This window comes from Acanthaster planci, linkage group LG09, assembly GCF_054643075.1.
Source record: "Acanthaster planci isolate LZ-2023a linkage group LG09, COTS_SCS, whole genome shotgun sequence".
NCBI lineage: Eukaryota > Metazoa > Echinodermata > Asteroidea > Valvatida > Acanthasteridae > Acanthaster > Acanthaster planci.
In genome coordinates this window covers 19,353,113-19,375,934 of record NC_141785.1, presented here as the reverse complement: position 1 = coordinate 19,375,934, position 22,822 = coordinate 19,353,113, and the positions used below count along the sequence as shown (strand labels likewise).

At 39.8% G+C, this 22,822-nt stretch overlaps 2 protein-coding genes across 2 annotated transcripts; one reads left to right on the top strand and one right to left on the bottom strand.

Moving 5' to 3' along the window:
• The first annotated feature begins 2,310 nt into the window (after window positions 1-2,310).
• On the top strand, window positions 2,311-15,064 carry LOC110976542 (uncharacterized). The gene is given in 7 exon segments (XM_087140941.1): window positions 2,311-3,028; window positions 3,300-3,964; window positions 5,318-5,466; window positions 6,046-6,167; window positions 6,376-11,177; window positions 11,708-11,856; window positions 12,887-15,064. Coding segments are annotated over 4 exon segments (966 nt in total). The 5' UTR covers window positions 2,311-3,028; window positions 3,300-3,351; the 3' UTR covers window positions 6,458-11,177; window positions 11,708-11,856; window positions 12,887-15,064.
• A 124-nt stretch (window positions 15,065-15,188) lies between these two features.
• On the bottom strand, window positions 15,189-22,574 carry LOC110976560 (BTB/POZ domain-containing adapter for CUL3-mediated RhoA degradation protein 3-like). The gene is made up of 5 exons (XM_022229931.2): window positions 22,153-22,574; window positions 20,564-20,823; window positions 19,855-19,907; window positions 18,345-18,546; window positions 15,189-16,773 (listed from the first exon to the last, which is right to left on the bottom strand). Exons 1-5 carry the CDS (start codon window positions 22,370-22,372, stop codon window positions 16,597-16,599), a joined length of 912 nt encoding a protein of 303 aa, XP_022085623.2. The 5' UTR covers window positions 22,373-22,574; the 3' UTR covers window positions 15,189-16,596.
• Between the last annotated feature and the right edge of the window lie 248 nt (window positions 22,575-22,822).

Here is a 22,822-nt window from a genome sequence, read left to right as displayed (position 1 = left end):
GGTGCACAGTGCAGAATTAAGTGACATATTGGGGGGCAAAACTGAGATCTTTCAGTTTTGCTTTGAGTGATTGTAATTAGTTTCATGAGTTGATGAGAGTTCAACCCCATCAAGATCAATTTTGGTTGCTGAAAAAAGGTCCGGAAAATCTTCCCATCCAATTGCCATCCTTTTCCACATTTTTAAACTCCAACCTTCAAACTTTTTGAATTTCAGTTTGTACATCGTACATTTAATTTTGGTGATAATTCACGTAACAAAATATCCCCATAACCCAAGCCCCCAACCCAAAGATTTTTGACCTAAACTGAATTGAGTTAACCTTTACAATATACACCCCTCATTGTAAACTTTCTGCTATTTTTAGCTGTTGAAGGACAAGAGACATTTCTGTTATCTCTATATATATTTACATTACCCTTTTCCATCAACATTAAGTTTCAAGTACAGTCATTTGCAAAAGTTTAAGACCACCCATTCAAAATGCAGTAACTCAAAGGAAAACCAAATTTTAGCAAATAAATCTTTGAAACTTACGTTTATTTTATTTATTTATTTTTAAACGGCAAGAAATGGTGCTTAAATTAACATTTGTCCCAGTGAACTGCAAAGCTGCTTTAATCTTTCAACAAGAACTCAAGGGATCCTTCACAACAATTTGCCGGATCACATGGTCTTCACGGGGGTAGTTTTTCTTGGACGACCATGCCTTTTCTGGTCAGAAAATGAGCCATTTCTTTGAAATTTGAAATGGCATGGTGCATAGCAGTCTTGCTGCAACCAGCCCCCTTCAGAGTAGCTCAGGGTAGCCCTCTTGATGGAGGGTTGCCATTTGGGCCCATTGAACCTGACCAAGACAGGCTTTTTTTCCCCATGCTGCAGCAAAGACAAAATGCCATACAAGACATGTCTTGGCAAAAACTTGCATTCACATAGGCTCATAGCACTACTTTCATGTTATGACCACTGTAGTAGACATCTTATGTAATCGTCCGATGAGACAAAGGAATGCAGGCCCATTGACAGAAATACCCATAAATTCAGGTGGCCTTAAACTTTTGCAAAGGACTGTACTCTTCAAAATGGCGGTACAAAGCCATTGGCCGTCAAGTTTACGATATGAGCGACTTCACAGTCAAATTCTGGTGCTCGGGACATAGAAGCTTGGTTGACCTTATAACAGCGCATAAGTTGGTGAACCTTGATCCATGTGATTAATATGTTGAAACTTGAATCTTTGAGAGATTTTCTGGATTAGAATAGGTTCATTCTGTTTGCCAATCGCTATTATCGCTGTCCAGAATTTTAAAATCTTATTTGTAATGGCAAGCAGAATGGGAAATGTGACCGATCATTCCAAACACAGGACCTAGACTGGTTTTTATTTTGATATTTTGCAGTTACTCGTTTCATACTTCGAAGCCATCCAAAGTAACAGTTTTTTCAGAAATGGTTGATATTTTACGGACAATGAAAGTTATGAGATTTTCATGTTTTGTGTATGAAAAAATAGCTGATATTCCTTCAACCTAGTTAGTTTTGGAATGGTAGGTCACAAATTTGGTCTTTAAGTGTTTTTTGTTCGTTTACAGAGTGTGTTCTGTTTTGGCAAAGTTAAAACATTTGTGGTACCTAAATGAACAACTCATGCAATGCTTGAATACGTAACCCTATTCACCAAAGTCAACACCAGTCACAAGGGTCCAATTTAGATTATTGAGCTGAAATTGTTGTTTTAGAAGTGTCCTCTGGGGGCCAGTGACAGGCTATGTAAATATAATATAACATTGCTTTTTTTCTTGTGGATGGGTTTCTTGAAAAAGCTTTCTGATAAATAGTGTACAATTTTTGCAAGTTTGGTCAGTGCCACAACATTCAAAACATGCATACAGCTCCTTAAAATTGTTACCGACGTTTTTTATTATGTGATAGTAGGTATTTTCTCTCTCTTTGAATGTGAGTAACAGTACCATAACAATTTGACTTCTGATTAACATGTTTATTTGTTAATTATATATCACGGGTTTGCCCTTACCCAACGTATATTAATAAACACTGTATGCTCAGTGCTTGTCCGAGAGCTTGCGAAAAAAACCTCACAAGCTTACTCGGGTGGGACTCGAACCCACGACCTCCTGCTTACTAGTGCAGATGTCTTAACCACTCGACCACCGAGCTTGCTGGGGTCGGCTGGCCGGTCCGAGTCAAATGAACTCCGAGTCAAATGAAATGAAAATAACTCGGACCGACCAGCCGACCCCAGCAAGCTCGGTGGTCGAGTGGTTAAGACATCTGCACTAGTAAGCAGGAGGTCGTGGGTTGGAGTCCCACCCGAGTAAGCTTGTGAAGTATTTTTCGCAAGCTCTTGGACAAGCACTGAGCATACAGTGTTTATTAATATACGTTGGGTAATTGCAAACCCGTTATATATAATTAACATCTCCCCAACGCAAAAAATACATCTTGAAGATGTTTATTTGTGCTTTACATGTACATTTCGGTAATAGTCTGTTATATAGCGATCAGGTGCATGTTTTAAAATCATTCCATAAATTAGTAATATAGTTTCTCCGTGTATGACACCAAGTACTGAAGAAATTGTTGATATCTGTATATTGCTGACAAAATAATCTTTACCGAATTTCAAGATCTTGTAGAATGAGATGTATCATTGTATTAAATCAACTTGAAAAAATATGAAGCTTCTTGTTTACTCATTTTCATGCTTGGTACAATGTCTGTGTAAGTTGTACTGTTATCACACTCGTCTGATTGGACTGCGTGATAACATGGGTCCCTCTTTGACAAAACTGTGGCCTATCTGCATTCAGTAGTCCATCCAAAGGATGATTTGGTCCAGTGGGACAGGTTTTTTCTGGTGTCTTTGGACCAGTCGATTTTTTTAGTCCAAACCATTTCCTAAAAGGTAAGAAGAGACAACACACTATGTCCCACATTGCTAAAATTGATGTTGTTTTGCTTGCAGATAGACCAGATCCTTTAGACACGTGTAGATCCACTGGTCGAAGTGAGTGGATGTTTTTAATTAGATCTATAGATCACTTCATTTTCGTTTATATCTTACTGGTACTAGGCTACCTGCGTATGGAATCTGTGTATTTGGAACTTTCAAATTCGTTCAGTTCTGGAGCGGACTTTAAGAAATTTTTCCGCTGGTTTTCGGTTTTCTTTTTCTTTATTTTGTAATGCCCTTCTCCATACCAAATAAAATGACTTATCATTTATGTGAAAGCTCAGTGCTCTAGATTAACTTAAACCTTCTACCAAATTTCCCTCAGGTTTTGAGTGGTTGTGTATATGTAATCAGCCTTCACTATTTGTATCTTCACAATGGTGTCATCCTTTGGCCCCTCTGAGACGTTGGATGTGGGCAGCCTCAAAGAAAATGTCATCCTCTTGGAATCCATCCCCAACCTGCGCCGGGTGGATAGCCATGGCAGGTTGTTCCGGTCCTCCAAGCAGGACGGAGCCTCATAAGCAGATATTCAAGCCCTTGCCAATCTTGGCATCCGCTCTTACTTAGACTGTCGCAGCACGTATGAGTATCGAAACATCGACAATGGCAGGGCTAAGGCAATCGATGGCTTTGTCCATGTCTTGGTACCAGACATTCCGGATCCAAAGGCAGCAAAAGGTTACCCCTCCACTAGCAGCATTCCTGTGAAAGATTTAAGCGGAAAACTGGTCAAAGATGCCTCACCTGGGACATGCCCACGGCGATATTTGATCAACATGTTCAGTAAAGAGATGGCTCTTGAAATCTTCCACATGGCACCTTGGTACAAGCAGATTTTCACCATTCTCTGGGTAATCATCGGCATCTTTGTAGTAGGTGAACCCATTTTGCATTTTACACAGTGTTTAGCGGGTGAAATTCAAAGATTTGGCCTAGTTGGACGGTACAAAGGATTTCTGGAGTACGCAAGCAAGGAAATTTGTTTCAGTAAGTCATCAGAGAAAAAAGCAAACTTAAAGAGCAACTCAAAGGAAAACGTGTTTTCTCTGATTTTATCTGTTCAAATAAATATGGAAGCATCCACATCGAACGCAGTGTTATTTGCCTTCCACAACGAACGCAGTGTCATTTGCCATCCACAACGAACGCAGTGTCATTTGCCTTCCACAACGAACGCAGTGTCATTTGCCTTCCACAACGAACGCAGTGTCATTTGCCTTCCTCAACGAACGCAGTGTCATTTGTCTTCCACATCGAACACAGTGTCATTTGCCTTCCAAAACGAACGCAGTGTCATTTGCCTTCCACAACGAACGCAGTGTCATTTGCCTTCCACAACAAACGCAGTGTCATTTGCCTTCCACAACGAACGCAGTGTCATTTGCCTTCCACAACGAACGCAGTGTCATTTGCCTTCCACAACAAACGCAGTGTCATTTGCCTTCCACAACGAACGCAGTGTCATTTGCCTTCCACAACGAACGCAGTGTCATTTGCCTTCCACATCGAACGCAGTGTCATTTGCCTTCCACATCGAACGCAGTGTCATTTGCCTTCCACAACGAACGCAGTGTCATTTGCTTTCCACAACGAACGCAGTGTCATTTGCCTTCCACATTGTACGCAGTGTCATTTGCCTTCCACAACGAACGCAGTGTCATTTGCCTTCCACAACGAACGCAGTGTCATTTGCCTTCCACAACGAACGCAGTGTCATTTGCCTTCCACAACGAGCGCAGTGTCATTTGCCTTCCACAACGAACGCAGTGTCATTTGCCTTCAGAGATCAACTATAACAAGTTTTCCTTTGAGTTGCTCTTGAAATAGTGAAAATGCAGTGTGAAGCCCTTTCTTACTGTAGGAACCAAAGTTGCTGTTTGGTTGATTCAAAGGCAGAAAAATGTTTTTATTATTCAAGTTGACTGGATGCAAAACAAATTGCCAAAGTGCAGAGTGGATGACATTCATTTTTTCATCATGTGGCATTCTGTTGGATAATGTTGTTATGGTAACACACCAGTTGAAAAGCCTAATATGCCATGTTTAATTTGTTTGTGATGCAGTTGTTCTGTTCCTGTATAATAAATGAATATAAAACACACTCTCCGAAGAAACAGAGAAGTGTTGCTATATGTCACATTTTTCCACTCTAAAACTGTGCATTGGTGCTAGAAAAACTTTGCAAAGAGTTGGCTTGCACTAAAACCATGCAAGAAGTCGTCCATATTACAGATCTTGCGTCCGTCTTAGTTGCCGTGCCCACTGCACATATTCACAGTCAAAAGTACCACTGTAGTTGTGACCAAATGAATAATATCTGCCTTGTTTTTTGCCTCTCAGTCCTGAAGACCCTCTCTGATCCTGAGAATCTCCCAGCCATGGTCTGCTGTGCACATGGCAAAGATCGGACAGGAGTTGTGATAGCTTTGGTGCTAAGCATTCTAGGAAAATCAGACGAGTATATTGCAGGGGAATACAGTTTATCTGAGGTCAGTGGGCAGTGGGAGATTTGGATTTTCACTTCTTAATATAGTGCTTGAGAGTGACATAGGTAACAGAACTCCTCAACCAGTGGCAGAATTCTTTGAATTTATTTGCCGATAAGCTTGACAAGACATTCAAGAATTATGCTCAGCTGAGCATTTTTTACCAGTGACATTTCTAGGTTTGTGGACTTGATCAGGGCACAAAAGTGATTTTCTTTCTAAAAATGGCTGTCCAAATACTTCCCCACCCAAAAAAATATCCTTTTAGCCTCCCCTCCAAAAAAGTGGTAGTACCAATTGGAAAGTGTACATGTAAATTCTTTCATTCCCTAAAATTAAAAAACAAACATGTCTGCCCCCTGGCAAGCCACTGCTCATGACTAGATACAGAAGAATAAAACAAATATTATACTACTTGACTTTTCATGATCTGTTAAATAAAATTCAAAACAAATGATGACAAAAATGAAAATCAGTAAAGTATTATCAAAGGATTTATTTGCTTTGAACTGCCAAACAATCTTCAAACAGTACATCTGATTGGTATCATGCAGTGCATCAACCTTTGTTTAATCCTTGCAGAAAGGGCTGGAACCCATCCTGATTGAGCAGAAAGAGAATCTCATGCAGTACCTCCCCGATGAATCTTTTCTCCTGGCTAGAAAGGAAACAATGCTGGAGGTTCTTGACGCCACCAGAAAAATGTAAAAAGAACTAAAACATGTGCCCAGCACACACACAAAAAGCATGTAAAGGCCATCAATCAAAGGCACAATCTTGAATCTTTTGCTTCCAGAAATCATAACTACCGAAAAAAAATTTAAATTTGCATTGAAGAAAATTTTGGAAATCTTTCTTTGAAAACTTGAACAACAATGCCAATGTTGATTCCTCGTGTTTTTGAATTCCTAGGTATGGATCAGTGGAGAACTACCTGGAATCCATCGGCTTTGGCAGGGAAGACCAGAACAAGTTGCGGCTGGCTCTTGCTTAAAACTGCTCCTCTCATTGGATACACTGAATATGGACATGAATATAATATACCTTAAGTTTAGTCTCATTGAGCTCTCTGACAACTTCCGTTTTATTTTACGGTTTGTAGAGATGACACAATTTTGTTCCGTTTCCCAAAATTCTGTTCAATCGTGACCTTGGAAAACGAGACTGATGTTGGAATGTTCCACTTTCTTTAGGTTGTCTTAGAAAAAATGGAATATTCCAGGGATGCTATATTGTTTGAAATAGTTAACCTTCCACAGAAAATAAATCTTCATGAACCATGAGGGATACTTCCTCAAGAAGAAGAAAGTTACGCTGATCCAAAATACAATTATGAGTACAGAAGTGTTTTGCTGTTATTGATGGAATTTCTAACTAAGATTAAAGTTCTACAACACAGGTTATTCATGCATGAACCTGATGGAAACCAAACCATCTATCTGCATATCATGTGGTTGGTCAAATTCAGTCATAATGAAAAAAGCCCATCAAATCAGGCTCGAGAAAAAATTCATTATCAAATACAATATTTGGATAATGATCATGACTCCTGTAGACTTTGAAACAGCAAGCAAAGTGGCAGGCATCCTCATGATCCATTGTTGTATATACATTCTTTGATTCTGATGCATACGGGGTCACTGATTTATGACAATGTTATCTTTTAGGCACCCTTAATCTGATGGTAATTACTATTTGGTCTCTAACTTAGATATGTCATCATCTTTGGATTTTTTTATGTAGGTCATTAACGTGACCTGTTGGGAAACTCATATCAAACTTATTGTAATATTTGCTTTTATCATCAAAATGTCAAATCATAGGTTACAAATAGCACCACTTCATGGAGTGGTGTTGGAGGCCTAGTGACGGGCATTAATTATTTACAATCAGCAATTCAATTAAAAATCCTCTTGGATGAAAGTTTTCCCGTTCAAATAGCCATTTAGCCAATGCTGCACAGAGAATAACTCCTTGTGTATGTGTATTATTCATCCCAAAGCAGTTACATCCCAGTCAGCCAGGTTGCCCAAAGTGTCCTCGGTCTGGGCCTGGATTACCATTAACACAAGAGTCATATATTCTTCATGTCCAGTTCTGCCCAGGCAGCAGCACCAAAAGACCATGAACTTTACATTTCATGTCGATTCTCATCAGTTGTGTTGCAGCAGCTGGTTTTAAGCTTTGCTAAATTGGAAAATTCAAAGACAGAAGTTACAACTGATTTATAAAAACTCAGTTTCATGGTGCCATGCGGTAGTTTCATCTATAGGCTCTCACTGTTTCAAGGGCACTAGGCACACTGCCTACAGTACCTGGTGGATAATCTGGCCCTTCCTTTAGAGAAGGAAAAAATCCTGTCACAGTCTGTCTTGGTCAGTGTTTCACTTTTTACTTCATGAGAAATAAGAACAAGGTAAAATGAGGTTCAGATCCAAAAGAGCCATTCTCTAGAAAATGAGGGACTCCCCCCCGTACTAGGGGGTACTAAAGGGTACTAAAAATAGACACCATGTGCCTGTACCCTTCAATTCATTGGGGCTTCACAGCTATTTACCTTGGCAAAAAAAGGCCTTTTAACCTACCCCCCTTAAAATATAGGAATTTTTTCACCTAAAATGTGATGGGTTTTTATGTACTTCAAGAGATTGCCAAGGTTCAACAACTGCAGTCATGTACTTTTCCAATATGTTTTTGAGGAACAGTGTCACATCATAGAGTATGATGCAATTTCCTGGAACTTCAAATTAAAGACTTCCATTTTTAATGTGTTTTGCAAGGAGTGGCCAACGGATCCAATTAGGCCTCTAACTTATTTTGGGGGGGCGGGAAAATAAGCTACCTGAGACTTATCTTCCAAGTCTTGCTTCTTTCTTGATTTTTACAGTCTTTTTAAAAGGTGGATTTGCCATTACTCACTATAAGTTACTTTTTTCATGTTATTTGCTTTGGAACTTACTTTACATAGGTGGTTTGCAGCAATAAATAAATCAAATTTTGTGCTGAGATACAAGAAATACATGTATAATCTGCACTGTTAAAACGGACGAGTAATCCTTTCGGAATTTGTGCTTACCATTTGCCCTAAATGTCAAACGTAGAAGGGTATATTGGAAGTTCAAATTTCCCATGTGCACAGCATAGCACAAGGTGGTGTATCAAACTTCAAAGTGTAACTCATTTTAGAGATGGTCTATACCATCCAGTAGAGTCGCAAGCTACCATTCCTGAGTTTTTGGTGTCACAGGCTTTCCTGCTGAGAGTGTAAACATTTGCCTTTTACTTCAGTGACTTCATTACAAGAATGCCCCTTCTAATGAGCCATATATTTAATGGATGGACTAAATCCCCTTTTTATGAAGTTATACCAATATGAGAAAAGTTAAAAACTTCCCTAAAAGGCTCATCTGGTATTCTCTGGTCGCACTTTGAAAAAAAGGAAAACACTTGAACTTTAAGTAAACAATTGTTTAAACTTGGATACATGAACATCTTGGTATCAATTTTGAACTTTAAGTAAACAATTGTTTAAACTTGGATACATGAACATCTTGGTATCAATTTTGAACTTTAAGTAAACAATTGTTTAAACTTGGATACATGAACATCTTGGTATCAGTTTTGAACTTTAAGTAAACAATTGTTTAAACTTGGATACATGAACATCTTGGTATCAATTTTTGAAATAAGAAATGATGCAATGCAAGAGAAGCAAGTAGAAAAATATTTGGAGATGAATTCTGTTCCTATGTAGAAAAACTGACTTGACCCTCATGGCTGAGTACGTCCTCAGTAAATTTTGACTGATTGTTTGAGTTAGCAAAGCAGCCATTGAGGATACTTCACTTTGGAGGACTTTAAAGAATTTAAAGAAGTGAGAAATATGTTTAATAAATCCTTGCTAGTCACTAGATAGGTAAATCAAATGTATCTTGGGAAACAGAAATATTGCACACATAATTCGATATTGACTCTTTATGAAAGAAATGACAGAGGGCGCTTTTCAAATAAAAAGCAGCATGGTATCAGTCATTCACATGATATCCAGGTGATATCATTTGGTATCCACATGATATCCATTTGGTATCCAGATGATTTATTTTTGTACCAAAGTTGTGTACGGTACTTTCCAACTCGGTGTTTGATTAAATACTTGATATAAGTTTTATCATCTTCAATGCCATACATCAGGAAATAACTATTTTGTCATATAATTCTTGTACACACAAAAATGACGAAGGTTTGACCCTAAAATGTGAAAACTAGTCATCTAACTGCAACTGGTTACTACATTTGGGATGTAGTGTGCGCACTGAGAGTGGAAAGCTATAGTGATAAGCCGTGTGTAATTATAAAGCATACTTACGAAAATCGTTTTTCATAATCGTATCTCTGGATGGTATAATGTTCATTCCATAACTAAGTATAGTTTCCGCAAAAACTGAAATGTTTTCATGTAGATGACAGAATAATGTGCATAGAATTTCAAAATCTTGTAAAAAGGAGATGATCACTCAACATTTCCATGTCATAATATTTCAAAATAGATTGTAGAGAAAAAGATTGTAGCTTTTTCTGTTGGCTCATGTTCTCTCATGGCTTGATATGTCCGAGTAAGTTGTAGTTATACGTTTTCATTGGTGTTTTTTGACCAATTGACTGTTGGGTCATACCTACCCCTTGATCCTTTAGATAAAAGGTATGAATATTTGCCCTGGATGAAAGACTAAAATTGAAGTTGTTGTGTTTACAAATAAATCAAATCCCTTTTTAGATACATCCAGCAGCCCAAGTGGGTGGATGTTTTTGATTAAATAGACCCACTTCACCCTTCTCATATCTTACGGGTTCCAGACTACCTGCAGATATGCATTCGAAACTTGGCGAATTTGTTTAGTGCTGGAGCCGACTTAAAGCAATTCATGAAACCGTCACTAGGGTTCATTTGTTTTCTTTTGTAATGCCTTTTGTCACAGCAAATAAGTTACTTATCATTTTTACAAATGCGTCTAGGAGAGCCTTAGCTTTACTTGAATAAATGTTCTATCATATTTTTGATTCTGTTGTGGGTTTTGATTAGGAGTGTCTACCTTCACTATTAGTATCTTCACAATGGTGTCATCCTTTGGCCCCTCTAAGACTGTGACGTCGGATGTGGACAGCCTCAAAGAAAACGTCATCCTCTTGGATTCCATCCCCAACCTGCGACGGGGAGATAGCCACGGTAAGCTGTTCCGGTCCTCCATGCAGGATCGAGCCACCCAAGCAGACATTCAAGCCCTCACCAATCTCGACATCCGCTCTTACTTCGACTGTCGCAGCGTTAAAGAGTATCGTACCTACGAAAATGGCAGGGCTAAAGCAATCGATGACTTTGTCCACGTTTTGGTACCGGACATTCCGGACCAACAGGCAGCAAAAAAATACCCCTTTGTAAGTACCATTCCAGTGAAGGATTTAAGCGGAAACCCGGTCACGCATCCATCACCTGGAATGGGTCAGAGTAAACCAAAAAGAGATGGCCCTTGATGTTTTCTACATGGCACCTTGGTACACTGAGCAGATTTTCACTGTGCTCTGGGCGATCATCGGCATCTTTGTGGATAAAGCTTTCCTGTATTTTACTCAGTGTTTATCGGAGGAATTCCACAGGTATGGCCTAGTAGGATGGTATCTGGGACTTCTGAAGTACGCAAGCAAGGAAATATGTTTCAGTAAGTCATTTAAAAAAGCAAACTTTATTTAAAAAGGGAAAGCCTTTTCTTACCATAGGACTGAAAGTTGCATTTTGGTTGATTCAGAACGCAGAAAATGTGTTTTCCATTTCATTTAACTTGAAACAAATCGCAAAGTTTGGAGTGGACAACATACATTTTTCATCATGTGACCTTCTGTAAGATAATGATGTCACAAGTTTAATGAGCAGTGGCTAATTTTGAGAGGAAGGATTTTACTGTTCTTATCGAAATAAATGAATACATATAAAACACATCCTCCGATAAAATGACAAGTGTTCCTTGATGTCATATTTTTCCCAAATTCTACAATTGTTTGGGTCAAACTTCAAGAAAAAAGTGCACAGGCTCTTGTAAAACTTCGCTATGAATTGGTTTCCATGCAGAAAGTCGTCATAGAGATCTTTAGTCTGTCTTAGTCGCCTTACCCATTGCACATATTCACAGTCAAGACTACCATTGTAGTTGTGACCAAATGAATAATATTTGCCTTGTTTTTTGCCTCTCAGTTCTGAAGACCCTCTCTGATCCTGAGAATCTCCCAGCCATGGTCTGCTGTGCACATGGCAAAGATCGGACAGGAGTTGTGATAGCTTTGGTGCTTACCATTCTAGGAAAATCAGACGAGTATATCGCTGTGGATTACAGTTTATCTCAGGTCAATGGGCAGGCCATTTGAATATAACCCTCAGGGGTTGGGGATTTTCACTTCTTGCTTTTGACTATAACATGGCAACAGAACTCCTCCTATATCTCAGGCCCCTCCCCCTTCCAACAAACTGTAACAGCCAGTGGCAGAACTCTTAGAACTTACTAATAAAATTGATTAGAGATGTAGGAGTACAAGTTATGCCCAGCCGAACATTGTTGACCGATGGCATGTCCAAATGTTTGGAGCAAAGGGCTTTTTATTCTAAAAATGGCAGTCCAACATTTTATTCCTCCTCAAGCCTCACCCCAAAAACAGAAAAAGAAAAATGCTACCTGACACCTCACAATTATTCCAAAAATATAAAACTAATGATGAGAAAATTGAAAATCAGCAAAGCATTACCAAAGAATTGCTTGCTTGAAACTTCCAAAATACAGCTTCACACAATCTGTTTAATTGGTCTTACATGCAGTGCCTTGGCGAAGGCATTTTCTTGGGGGGGGGGGTGTGCCAGAATCAATTTGCTGACTTGTAACTTGTTCACCAACCTTGTGTTGTGTAAAAATTCACAAAGCGATCCATAGTATGCTAGATCTCAGGGGAAATTTGTATGGCCAACGTATATCGTTTAAGCACTAAATTAGGATTCATTTGCCGAGCAAAGCTCTATTTACCGACTGGAATTAATTATGGGGGGGACTACCAGGGCGTATCCAGCTGTTGGTGTCGAAGAAGGAGGCAAATACAAAAGCAAATGCAGCTTTGGACTCATTGAACTTGATGTCAGAGGAGACAAAAATATCAAGTCTTACTTGCGGTCTCGCCATCCTTGCTTTTATTTGATGGTTTTCTTGGGGTTTTGGTGGTAATATTTGATAAACAATATACTAATTACTTCTTCTCATATGAAAAATTCTTTAAAAAAAAAATTCCGTCCCCTCTGTCTTCCTGCTGGATACGCCACTAAGTACTCCCCCCCCCACCGTCATTACACCCCTGCTAAAGCGGTGCATCAATCTTTGTTTAATCCTTGCAGAAAGGGCTGGAACCCATCATGCCTGAGCTGAAAGAGAAAACAAAACATCCTCTCTCTGACGATTCATTTCTCCTGGCAGGGAAGGAAACAATGCTTGAGGTTCTTAACACCACCAGAAAAATGTAAGTGAAACACGTCCATGTATATGAATAAACCCAGCATGATTCAATCACAAAAGGTCATCCAAAAGCACAACCCTTCTGGCATTCTCACGGATTACATTTCATGGATATTCCTTTTGTCTGTATCGCTGAAAATTCTCACCGAACCTCAATCTCTAGCTCATATTTGGGCTAGACTCAGTTTTATTTTTGCAGCCAGACATCATAACTTTACCAAAAACTTGGAATGTGCCTTTCGTTGGAATAAAGCTACGGACATCATTCTTTGAAAGGTTGAACAGCAATGCCAATGTTGATTTTTCTAATAATTCAAACGTTCCTCGTGTTTTGAATTCCTAGGTATGGAATACTTGGAATCCATCGGCTTTGGCAGGGAAGACCAGACCAAGTAGCGGCTGGCTCTTGCTTAAAACTGCCTCTCGCACTGGATTCTTTGAAAATTGACATAGATATACCGCCCTTGCTAAATTCAGTTTCATTTGGCTGTTGGAAGGGATGGCATAATTTTTACTCACAAAATTGATACAATTTCCAAAAATTCAATTCAAACATGAACTGGAAACAATGAGCTGATATTAGACTATTCTATTAACTTCAGGGCTTGGAAAAATGGAACATTCCAGAGATAAGACAAGTGGTCAGTATAGTTTGCTATTTCCGCACTTCAGTTTTAGCCTATGACGCTAAACAGCATTGGTACAACATTTGAAATTGTTAACCTTGTCCAGAAAATTAATCTGCACAAATCGTGAAGGACACTTTTTTGTTGAGAAAGTCAGACTTAAACGGAAATTCCATCAAGAGCAGTACAAGACTTCTGGGAACAGAATTCTATTTTGGATTGGCATAAAGTTCTAGAACACAAGTTTTTCATGCACAGACTTTGTATGTATTGACCCTCAGTGCTTTCAACCAATGTAGTATCACCGGTTATAAATATGTTACGTAGTCCCTTTTTGAAAACGGTTCACTTTGTAATAAATGTACGGTTATTAAACTGCAAAATCAAAGGTTTTGCAAAATAGCATCACTTTATGGAATGGTATATTTAGCCTAATGACAAAGTTTATTTACGATTAGGCATTCAACAAAAAAACCCTCTTGTTTGAATGAAAGTTGCCCATTCACATAGCCATTTAGCCAATGCTGCAGAGGGAATCCCACAGCAAGCAGCTACTCCCCTCCCCCCATCAGCCCAAACTGTAAAATTAATGTTCTTGTGACAACCCCCCCTCCACTTCACCACTATTTACATTGGTGGAAGTTTTTTAACCTACCTCCTAAAAAGTAAGGCCCTTCATGTACTTACTTCAACTGCCAAGGTTAACCACAGTCCTGTACTTTTCCAATTTGTTTTGAGAAACAGCGTCAAAGAGCTGGAACCATTTCCTGGGACTTCAAATTAAAGACTTCCATTTGTCAGTGTTTTGCAAGTAGTGGCTTGACAGGTTCAATTAGGCCTCTAGTGTTTGTTTGTTTTTTTCAAAATAAACTTCCCTTCCCTCTATTTTTAAAGTCTTTTGAAAAATTTTGATTTGTTCTTGTTCACTACAGAGTCACTGTTTCATATTTTTGCTTATTAACTTTTTTTAAATACGTCTAGGTGGTTTGTAGCAGTACCTGAATGCAATTTGTATTGACATACAAGAATAACATGTACAACCTGTCTTGTCAGATTTGTGCCTACAGGTGCCCAGACTGTTGAACGTCGAAAGAGTAAGTTGGAAGTTGAATTTCTGCTGTGCAAATAGCACAAGAAACTGGTGTGTGAAACTTCCATGCGTGACTCATGTAGAGATTTTCTTTTGTCATGCAGTACAGTTTTACACCGCATTCTCTGGCTTGTTTCCATCAGAATTAACCCTAACCCTCCTCAATCCTTCACCGGTGGGAGGACTGAGGAGTGTTAGGGTTAAGGTATGATGTTATGCCTTTCTTTTGTATCGCAACCTTTCTGAATATAATGTGTTTTTTAAATGATGCTCGGATCAAAACATGTAGCAGGATACTCGAGTCAGAGTTTGCAACCACTTATTTCTTCGGAAAAATGTATTTCCACAAAAAATGATTACTTAATAACCAAAAGGTATAAAATAAAAACTGGAAAATAAACCTTAACGTGAAAAAAAAAATTGGATAAAACAGTACTACATTGTATATATGTTGCACAAGCTGAGGACTTTCTTGCAAAAGATGTCCATTTATTTATCCTTGTCACAAATTTGTACATTCATTTCCATGCAACAGAGCAGAACTGTGAGCAGAAAGGATTAAGAGCAAGTAACAAAAACACAAATCAAAAAAAGGGGTTCTATTGGTCATCCCTTTATGTTTTTTAAAATCGAATCCGTGATGCTTACAAAAATCTTCCATAAGCTTTACACGTTCAGAGGGTTTAGCTCAAGTTAGCTAATAATGTATTCTTCGGATAATACTCGGATGGTGATCAAAATTTGACTAAATACCATCTGTGTTGGTTCCCGTCACCCGGATACCATTCCTTGGTTTTTGGGTGTCAGAAACTTTCATATTGGGGCTGTTACATTTCCTTAAATTATAACATCAGTGAAGGTGAACCGCATTGCAGGAATGCCCCGTCTAATAAGCCATTGCAATAAAAGACACATATTTAATGGATGGGTTAAATGCAGTTTTTTCTAATTATAACCAAAATAGAAATGTCAAAAACTTCCCAGTAAGGCTCTTCTTGTAACCTCATAAAAAAAGTTAAACGCTTGAACATTTGATTTAACGATTGATTAAACGTGGATGTACATAAACATCTTGGTATCAAATATTGAAATGAGAAAGGATAATATATGCAATGCAAGCGCGGCAAGTATAAAAATATCTGATGATGAATTCTGTGCAGAAAAGCTGACTTGATGGCTCATCTAGAAAATCCTCAATATGCAGTGTGACATGCCCTCAGTTAATTTTGACCGAATTTTTTTAAGTTGGCAAAACAGACCTTGAAGATAGTTATGTCTGAGGAGGACTTCGAAAATTTAAAAGAAGTGAGAAATATGTTTAATAAAATCCTTGGAAATTAATTTCATAAGTAAATCAAGGGAATCTGAGGAAACAGAGAAATTGCACACATTTCGGTTTTGACTCTTTAAAAAAGAAATGGCAGAGGGCGCTCTTCAAATAAAAAGCAGCATTTCCATTCATCCTCTTTATCTTTTACCGAACAAAGAGGGTAAAGCTAATATACAAAATCTCCCCCTTTTTATGCCCAAATACGTGTATCATATGGGAATACAATCAGTTATTGAACACATAATGTATTTATGTTTGTACCAAAGTTGTGTACGGTACTTGAGCAATTATTCAATTCGAAACATACTTTATACACGTTTGCATGCATGCATGCATATCTGTAATGCCATACATGTATATGGCTTCATGAAAATGACAATTTCATTATAGAATTTGGTACATAAAAAAATTTACGAAGGTCTCACCGTCAAATGTGAAACAGTCATCTAACTGCAGGAGCGACTTCCTATTGGTTACTACATTTGGAATGTTGTCAGCTCTGCCTATTACAACACCACATCAGCGGGCAGTGGCCTGCAGCTAGCCTCATGTTTTCCGGACGCGGTGGTCTTCGTCGTCGTCACTGTGGCAGGCCGCAGCGGCGGCGAAGGAGCCTAACTTGGTGCCTATGTTGTGCATGGCCTCGGCGTCTTGGCTGTCAAGCTTCTCGTAGAGGAGAATATTTAACGTTTCCTCCAGGATCCGTGCCTCTGGAAACTCAACCTAGCATGACAGCAAGAAAAAATGGTAAGTGTCCCTGTCACCTTTACAAACAGTCAGGCCAACATTTTCTTATTAGTCGAACTACGAACTCGCTAACTCTGAATAATCCAATTTTGGGGGGGAAAAACAAAAATTAGCATGTTTCCCCAATGTAGAAATTTTAGTGTTTTGAAAATAAAATTTGACTGTATTTTAATCTTTTTCCTGGGGTTATTTTATTTTTCTCAATATATCAGAAACACGCAGTCAACCATTTGTCCTCTATCCTCCGACCCTGCAAAATTTCATGCTGTGTCTAAATTCCAATAACTTACAAAAATGCCCGCCAAAGGAAGAGAAAACACTTCATAATTTCGCAAACAGGGATAATAATATAAGTACAAAAAGTCCTAAAACAGACACACACACAAAATCATTTCGTCCACACATAATTTTCCACTCAACCATATCAAACCTCAACCCTAACCTTCCCCAACCACACAGAATTAAACAGTAGTAAAGCGTTTAATTCTGTGGGGATAGGTCTGGTAGGCCCATAACAGCTGGCTTTTGCATTGGGTTTGGCATACCTCAGAAAAACAAAGTCCAACAGCCTCTGTGCACGAAGTCCCATATGGGTGTTTAACTTTATCTGAATGGGGAAGGTTAGGGCTAGCAAACCTTGGGGGTTAGGGCTAAAGAACTTAAAACATACAAACAATGTAGCTATAGGAAATTTGTTGCAGAAATATAATACCTTGTCTGCAAGAATCAGCTTCAATAAGTACTTGTATGTCTATCACACGTCCTTTCTACAAGCTACAAGTCCTTTCACAAGACAAGTCATACAAGGTGAACAACGGCAAAGGCATGCTTTTATCACAGTTCATTTAAATATGCTGTGACTATGAGCCCCGAGCTCGACCAAGAGGAGGTGCAATTTTCCTGGCAATGGAGGCTCCTTCGGTCCGAACTGCACATCGCTGGTTCACAAACGACTATGAAATGCACGCACTATGGTTGCGTCGCTACCAGCAAAATGAACGCTCCCAACCAACATGGCTCTTTTCAGCCAATGAGGGGGTGCTTCTGCTCAAGCCAGATACAACTGGATGACTTGTTACAGACTTGCAGGGCTTTGTGATGGACTCGACTAAAACACAAGGAACACTATTTAGGGGCAAATGTGATAACGACAGTCCCATCCTTGGTCAACTGCCTCTTACTATAAAGGAATACATAATAACACACTTCCACACACATGACCAAAATATAACAATTTTCGTGAGATCTCAGTGTTGGCTGGTTACCTATCTCAATCCAGTCTTGCTGTCTGCCATCCTGCATGATTATTTACAAGCCAATAGTTCCTTGTCACTTAATTGCAAAAAAGGCCATTGATAACCAGTGATTAAAAACAGTGCCTAGAATCTGGTTTCAAATGGTCAAATACAAGTCCCACCATCAGTTGTTGAAGTGACTTTGGCCAAACTACGGTGAGCTATGGTTTACACTCTAACTTGTCCAAGTAGAGCAAGACCTATGTGGGTCGTGGTCAATCTCCAGCCACCAAAATGCCACTGACCCCTCACCTTGGTCTGCTTCTTTTCACTGGTGTACATGATGGACGTGCAGCTGATCTCGGCCACCTTGCGACTGTGACCGTAGAAGGACCAGCAGCAGATCTCCTCGTTGCCGCCGATGACGTCCTTGACGAAGATGACACGTCCGTTGAAACGGACCGAGAGCTTGTCAAACATCTCTATGTTCTTCAATATGTTGTCATCTGAGTTGCTGTGAACAAAATGGCACCAAGACTTTTTTAATTGTAAAGGTAAATAACCCTCAGAGTGTCACTGCACAAGAAAATAAAAGTCATAAAGTTTGAAAACTCTGAACAGGTCACATTCCTGAGCAATTGCGGACAGTGAAACAGTGCCAGGCAGGGAAAGGAATAGAAGGGATTTTTTCCATAAGTCTTAGTGTACCTTCAACTCAATTGAACCAATATAGATAATAACCCTAACCGCCGAGCATATTGTTTGGCTTACAGTACTCAGTACTACAAAATACTAAGTAATAGCCTGAGCCTGAAGGACCTAGCGCTACAGATTACTACTTCTGGCTAGGTTACTTCCATTGTTAACTGTACAGAGAACAATAAAGCCATGCATTCATAGTGCCACAGCACTGTATGGTACATTGTCTTTTCTATTGTATTTTATGGCTTCAGAGAACAATACGGTCATGTCCTCATACAAGCCGCAGCACTGATTACTACATTTTACTACAAGTAGTAATTTGTAGTATTATGTAGGGTTAGGGTTAAAACAAACTGTCATATGTAACAAACCGGCAAATGAAAGACATGTTTATGTGCGCACTTGGAATCTGCCACAGAGAGCTCTCATAATTGTCCAGTGATTAAACAGAACATGAATTTCACATGACGACAAAAACCAATACAGACAAATCCAGCGACCAGAATTGAAAGCCATTACTGCGGGGCTATGCTGTTATTTCTGTCTGACAATTGGCCGCGAGCTGGACCATGAGAGGGCACTGTTTTCTAAGCAACAGAGACTCCTTTGGTCAGAACTGAACTTCAAGTGGTTCACAAGCAGCTAGGAAATGCATGAGCTAGGGTCACATCGCTACCAACAAATCAGTGCTGCTCTTTTAAACCGATGAGGGGGGTGCTTCTACTCGAGGTCGATAGGAAGTTGCCATCATGTATGAACGTGCCCAAGTTTAAACCCATGTGTTATGGCTCTACAGGAATGTTATCTCCTTGGATTTGTCTACATGTTTGTTATCATCCACTCCGACTAGAGGCACCCTCCTTACTAGCAAAGAAGAGACAGGCTGGTAAAAGCAATTTCCAACTGGGCACACAGCACGAATATAGAGACTGTACACTTCAACACAGAATCGCTTTGCAAGCTCTGCACATCTTGTGCCAAACATGAACCTCCGCATGAACGTGGTGTTCTCCAACCAATGAGACCTCATTCCCAGGTAAAAACAGTCCATTCCTTGTTCCTGCACAGAGCGCATAAGAACAGATATGCTGACTTCCACTAGGATTGTTACTGGACTCACCTTGTGTAGGAATATTTGTTGTTTTGTCTATTGTACAGCAGTTTGACAATTGGCTGAAATCAAAAGAAAGAGGATTGTTTATTGGGATATGAGCTTGTTACAACATAAACGTACTTCCTGACTTCCTCGCCTTCCATTCCTAAAATCCTGGTTCGAATCTCACCTTATCCAGTGAGTGGATTGGGGTTTCCTGTCCCTGGACAATTATATGGGGTCTGCATCTCACACAAAAAGCTGGACATTTCCTTGCTGTCTTCTCTCTGCAGGTTTTCAAGCTACAGCGCCATAGGCTCTTCTGAGGAATCCCTGGTTTCCTTGCCAGTTACATTTACAAGTACACGTAGTCATCATTATAGAGCTTGAGGTCAACCAAGTAATTTTACACCCTTTTCTTGATCGTCCTACTGAGATCAGATCCATTTTCTTTTCAAAACCAAAACCCCATTGGATGACACTGCACTATTGCTAATAACACTGACCATGTTAACACACACGTTACCACATTCACAAAATGACAAGGGCTTAAGTCCACAAACTCCACATCACCTGTACATCTTAAGCCTATCAAAGTCATTCAGTAATATAGTGGTTAGTGCTGTGTAATTAAAGTTATCTAGGGAAATGTGATGTCAGTGTAGAGCCCTGACGGAATAATGGATTTTCTACCTGCAGTTTTTACTTCCTGGTGTTTTGCTATGCAATGACTCACCTTAGTGGAACCGTTAATGAGCAACTGAGCTTCCCTTTGTGAGGTAATGACAGGGATGCGGCAGACCGGGAAGTACTCGTCGCGTTTACGTTTCAGCGCCTTCTGGCACTGGTCCACCAGCCCCTGAATCAGGTAGTATTTGGCCTCGTTGTGGAGTTCCTCAATCTCGCTCTGTAATTCTGGCAGCGGGATCTGGCCATCTCTCAGGTAGTTCAGGATGATGTTGAAGTGCTTACCGCAGCGATCGATCAGGATCCATCCTGAAACAATATTCAACTTCTTAAAAACAAAAACCTAAAAAGGATGCTTAACTTCAACACAGGGAGTATTTTACAGTAAATTAACTGAATCTTCCAACATCGCTGTCCAAGAAGGGCAACGTCTCTCATGTTACGTCCTAAAAGCATGACCTAAAGAAGTCAATGTGAAGTAATAATTGAGTAGCCTTGATATAGTACGGGGGGAGTTAACCATTGCACACATCAGAAAGAATTCCATAAACGGATGCGCAAACCCAACCCTATGTGACTCGTCTAAAAAATTCCAAGTATTTTTCTAAGTGAATACCTCAATACTTTCCCGGCTAAATTTGGCCTTTAGGGATGTTTCACTGCTTTCAGAGGGCTATAATACGTCACTGCTAGCTAGGAAAAGTTAGTGACATTCTTTCCATCTCTTTATTCGAAAACAAAGTTTCATGGTCAAGATGTATTTTTGCGTTGGGGAAATGTTAATTATATATAACAGGTTTTGCCCTTACCCAAAAAAATACATCTTGAAAATAGTTCGCGGTACCCGCTGCTTCACCTGACTTGGACCGGCCAGCCGACCCTGGCAAGCTCGGTGGTTGAGTGGTTAAGACATCTGCACTAGTAAGCAGGAGGTCGTGGGTTCAAGTCCCACCCGAGTAAGCTTATGAGGTTTTATCACAAGCTCTCGGACAAGCACTGAGCATACAGTGCTTAATTAATATACGTTGGGTAAGGGCAAAACCTGTTATATATAAAAGTTTCATGGGTAGATAGGCTTATCCAGAACTTCAGACCAAAGAAATCAGTTCCAACTTTCAAGAAAACATGACTGCCAAGCAGACTAGATAAAGCTGATTATCAGGTTTAGTTGCTGAATGTGCAATTTAACTAATTCTAAAAAACAAAAAAATTGCCGATGCTTAATAACTCACTGCAGTTTTATCAAATCAGTTGCAAACAGACCATCTGCTCAAGTTGTTCATACAGCATGTAGAGAGTTGTCACTAGTCATAATGGTGTGCAGGCTAGTACATGAGTATGGCTGTATGTCATGTATTGTTAGTGATGAACAGTGTCACCATGGAGCCAGGAATTCAGCGTGACACTGACACTTTCATTTTAGAAATTTTAAGACCACACAGTCATGGCCGCTTTGGCAGTACACAACAGGACACAGTCATGACAGTAAACTATGAACAACTAGGCCTAACACTGAGTCGGATGTCTTCTGCTTCTGCTGGCTACTGTACAATCGCCAAAATTCTGGCTGTCCCGTACAGATGACGCCGCAAGGGCGTCTTCTGCTTTAGCTCCACAAAATCTATCAAAAATTCATACCCTCTGAATCAGTTAATACTTCCATCCGTCCGCTGAACATGGCCCTTAGCATGTTATCCTGTTTAGTCAGCGTGTCGATGGTAGTGTAGAACAGCGCACCGCCGACATTGAGCTTCACGTACTTGCTGGGCGAGCCACGGATCTTGACCGCCGAGGTGGGTCCGGTCGCCGCGGCAGACGCACGGGTACTTGTCCCCGTCGTGCCCGCTTCCCCGGACATAGCTTCGGAATCAATGGTGCCTTAGTGGAAGCCTTGGTATTTTGGCCGTGGACTGGTTTCGAAAATCCGACCGAAATGGCGCTGACGAGACGGATTAAGGGCGTAGATTTGATTCCGCTTTTTAAGCCCACGGACGCGACGTGCCGATGCACCTCTGTATATATGTACACAAATACGTACGTACGTGCACACTGTACTACTACTGACGATGAATAAACTTATGACGTCATAGATAGGAACACCCTTCCCTTTTATGCGCGTTGCCTGTTCTATTTTAAGATTGTTTGTACCCTCATTGAAACTAGCAATGTGGATTGTGACAAATTGTCTATTATGGGAAATTCATCCAACCGTATAAAAGCACAGTGGGGCAAATTCCATTGTTCATTTTTCGAAGAAATTCCGATTAAGGAGGTGGGGGGGGGGTTGGTGGACTTGGATTAGCAAACA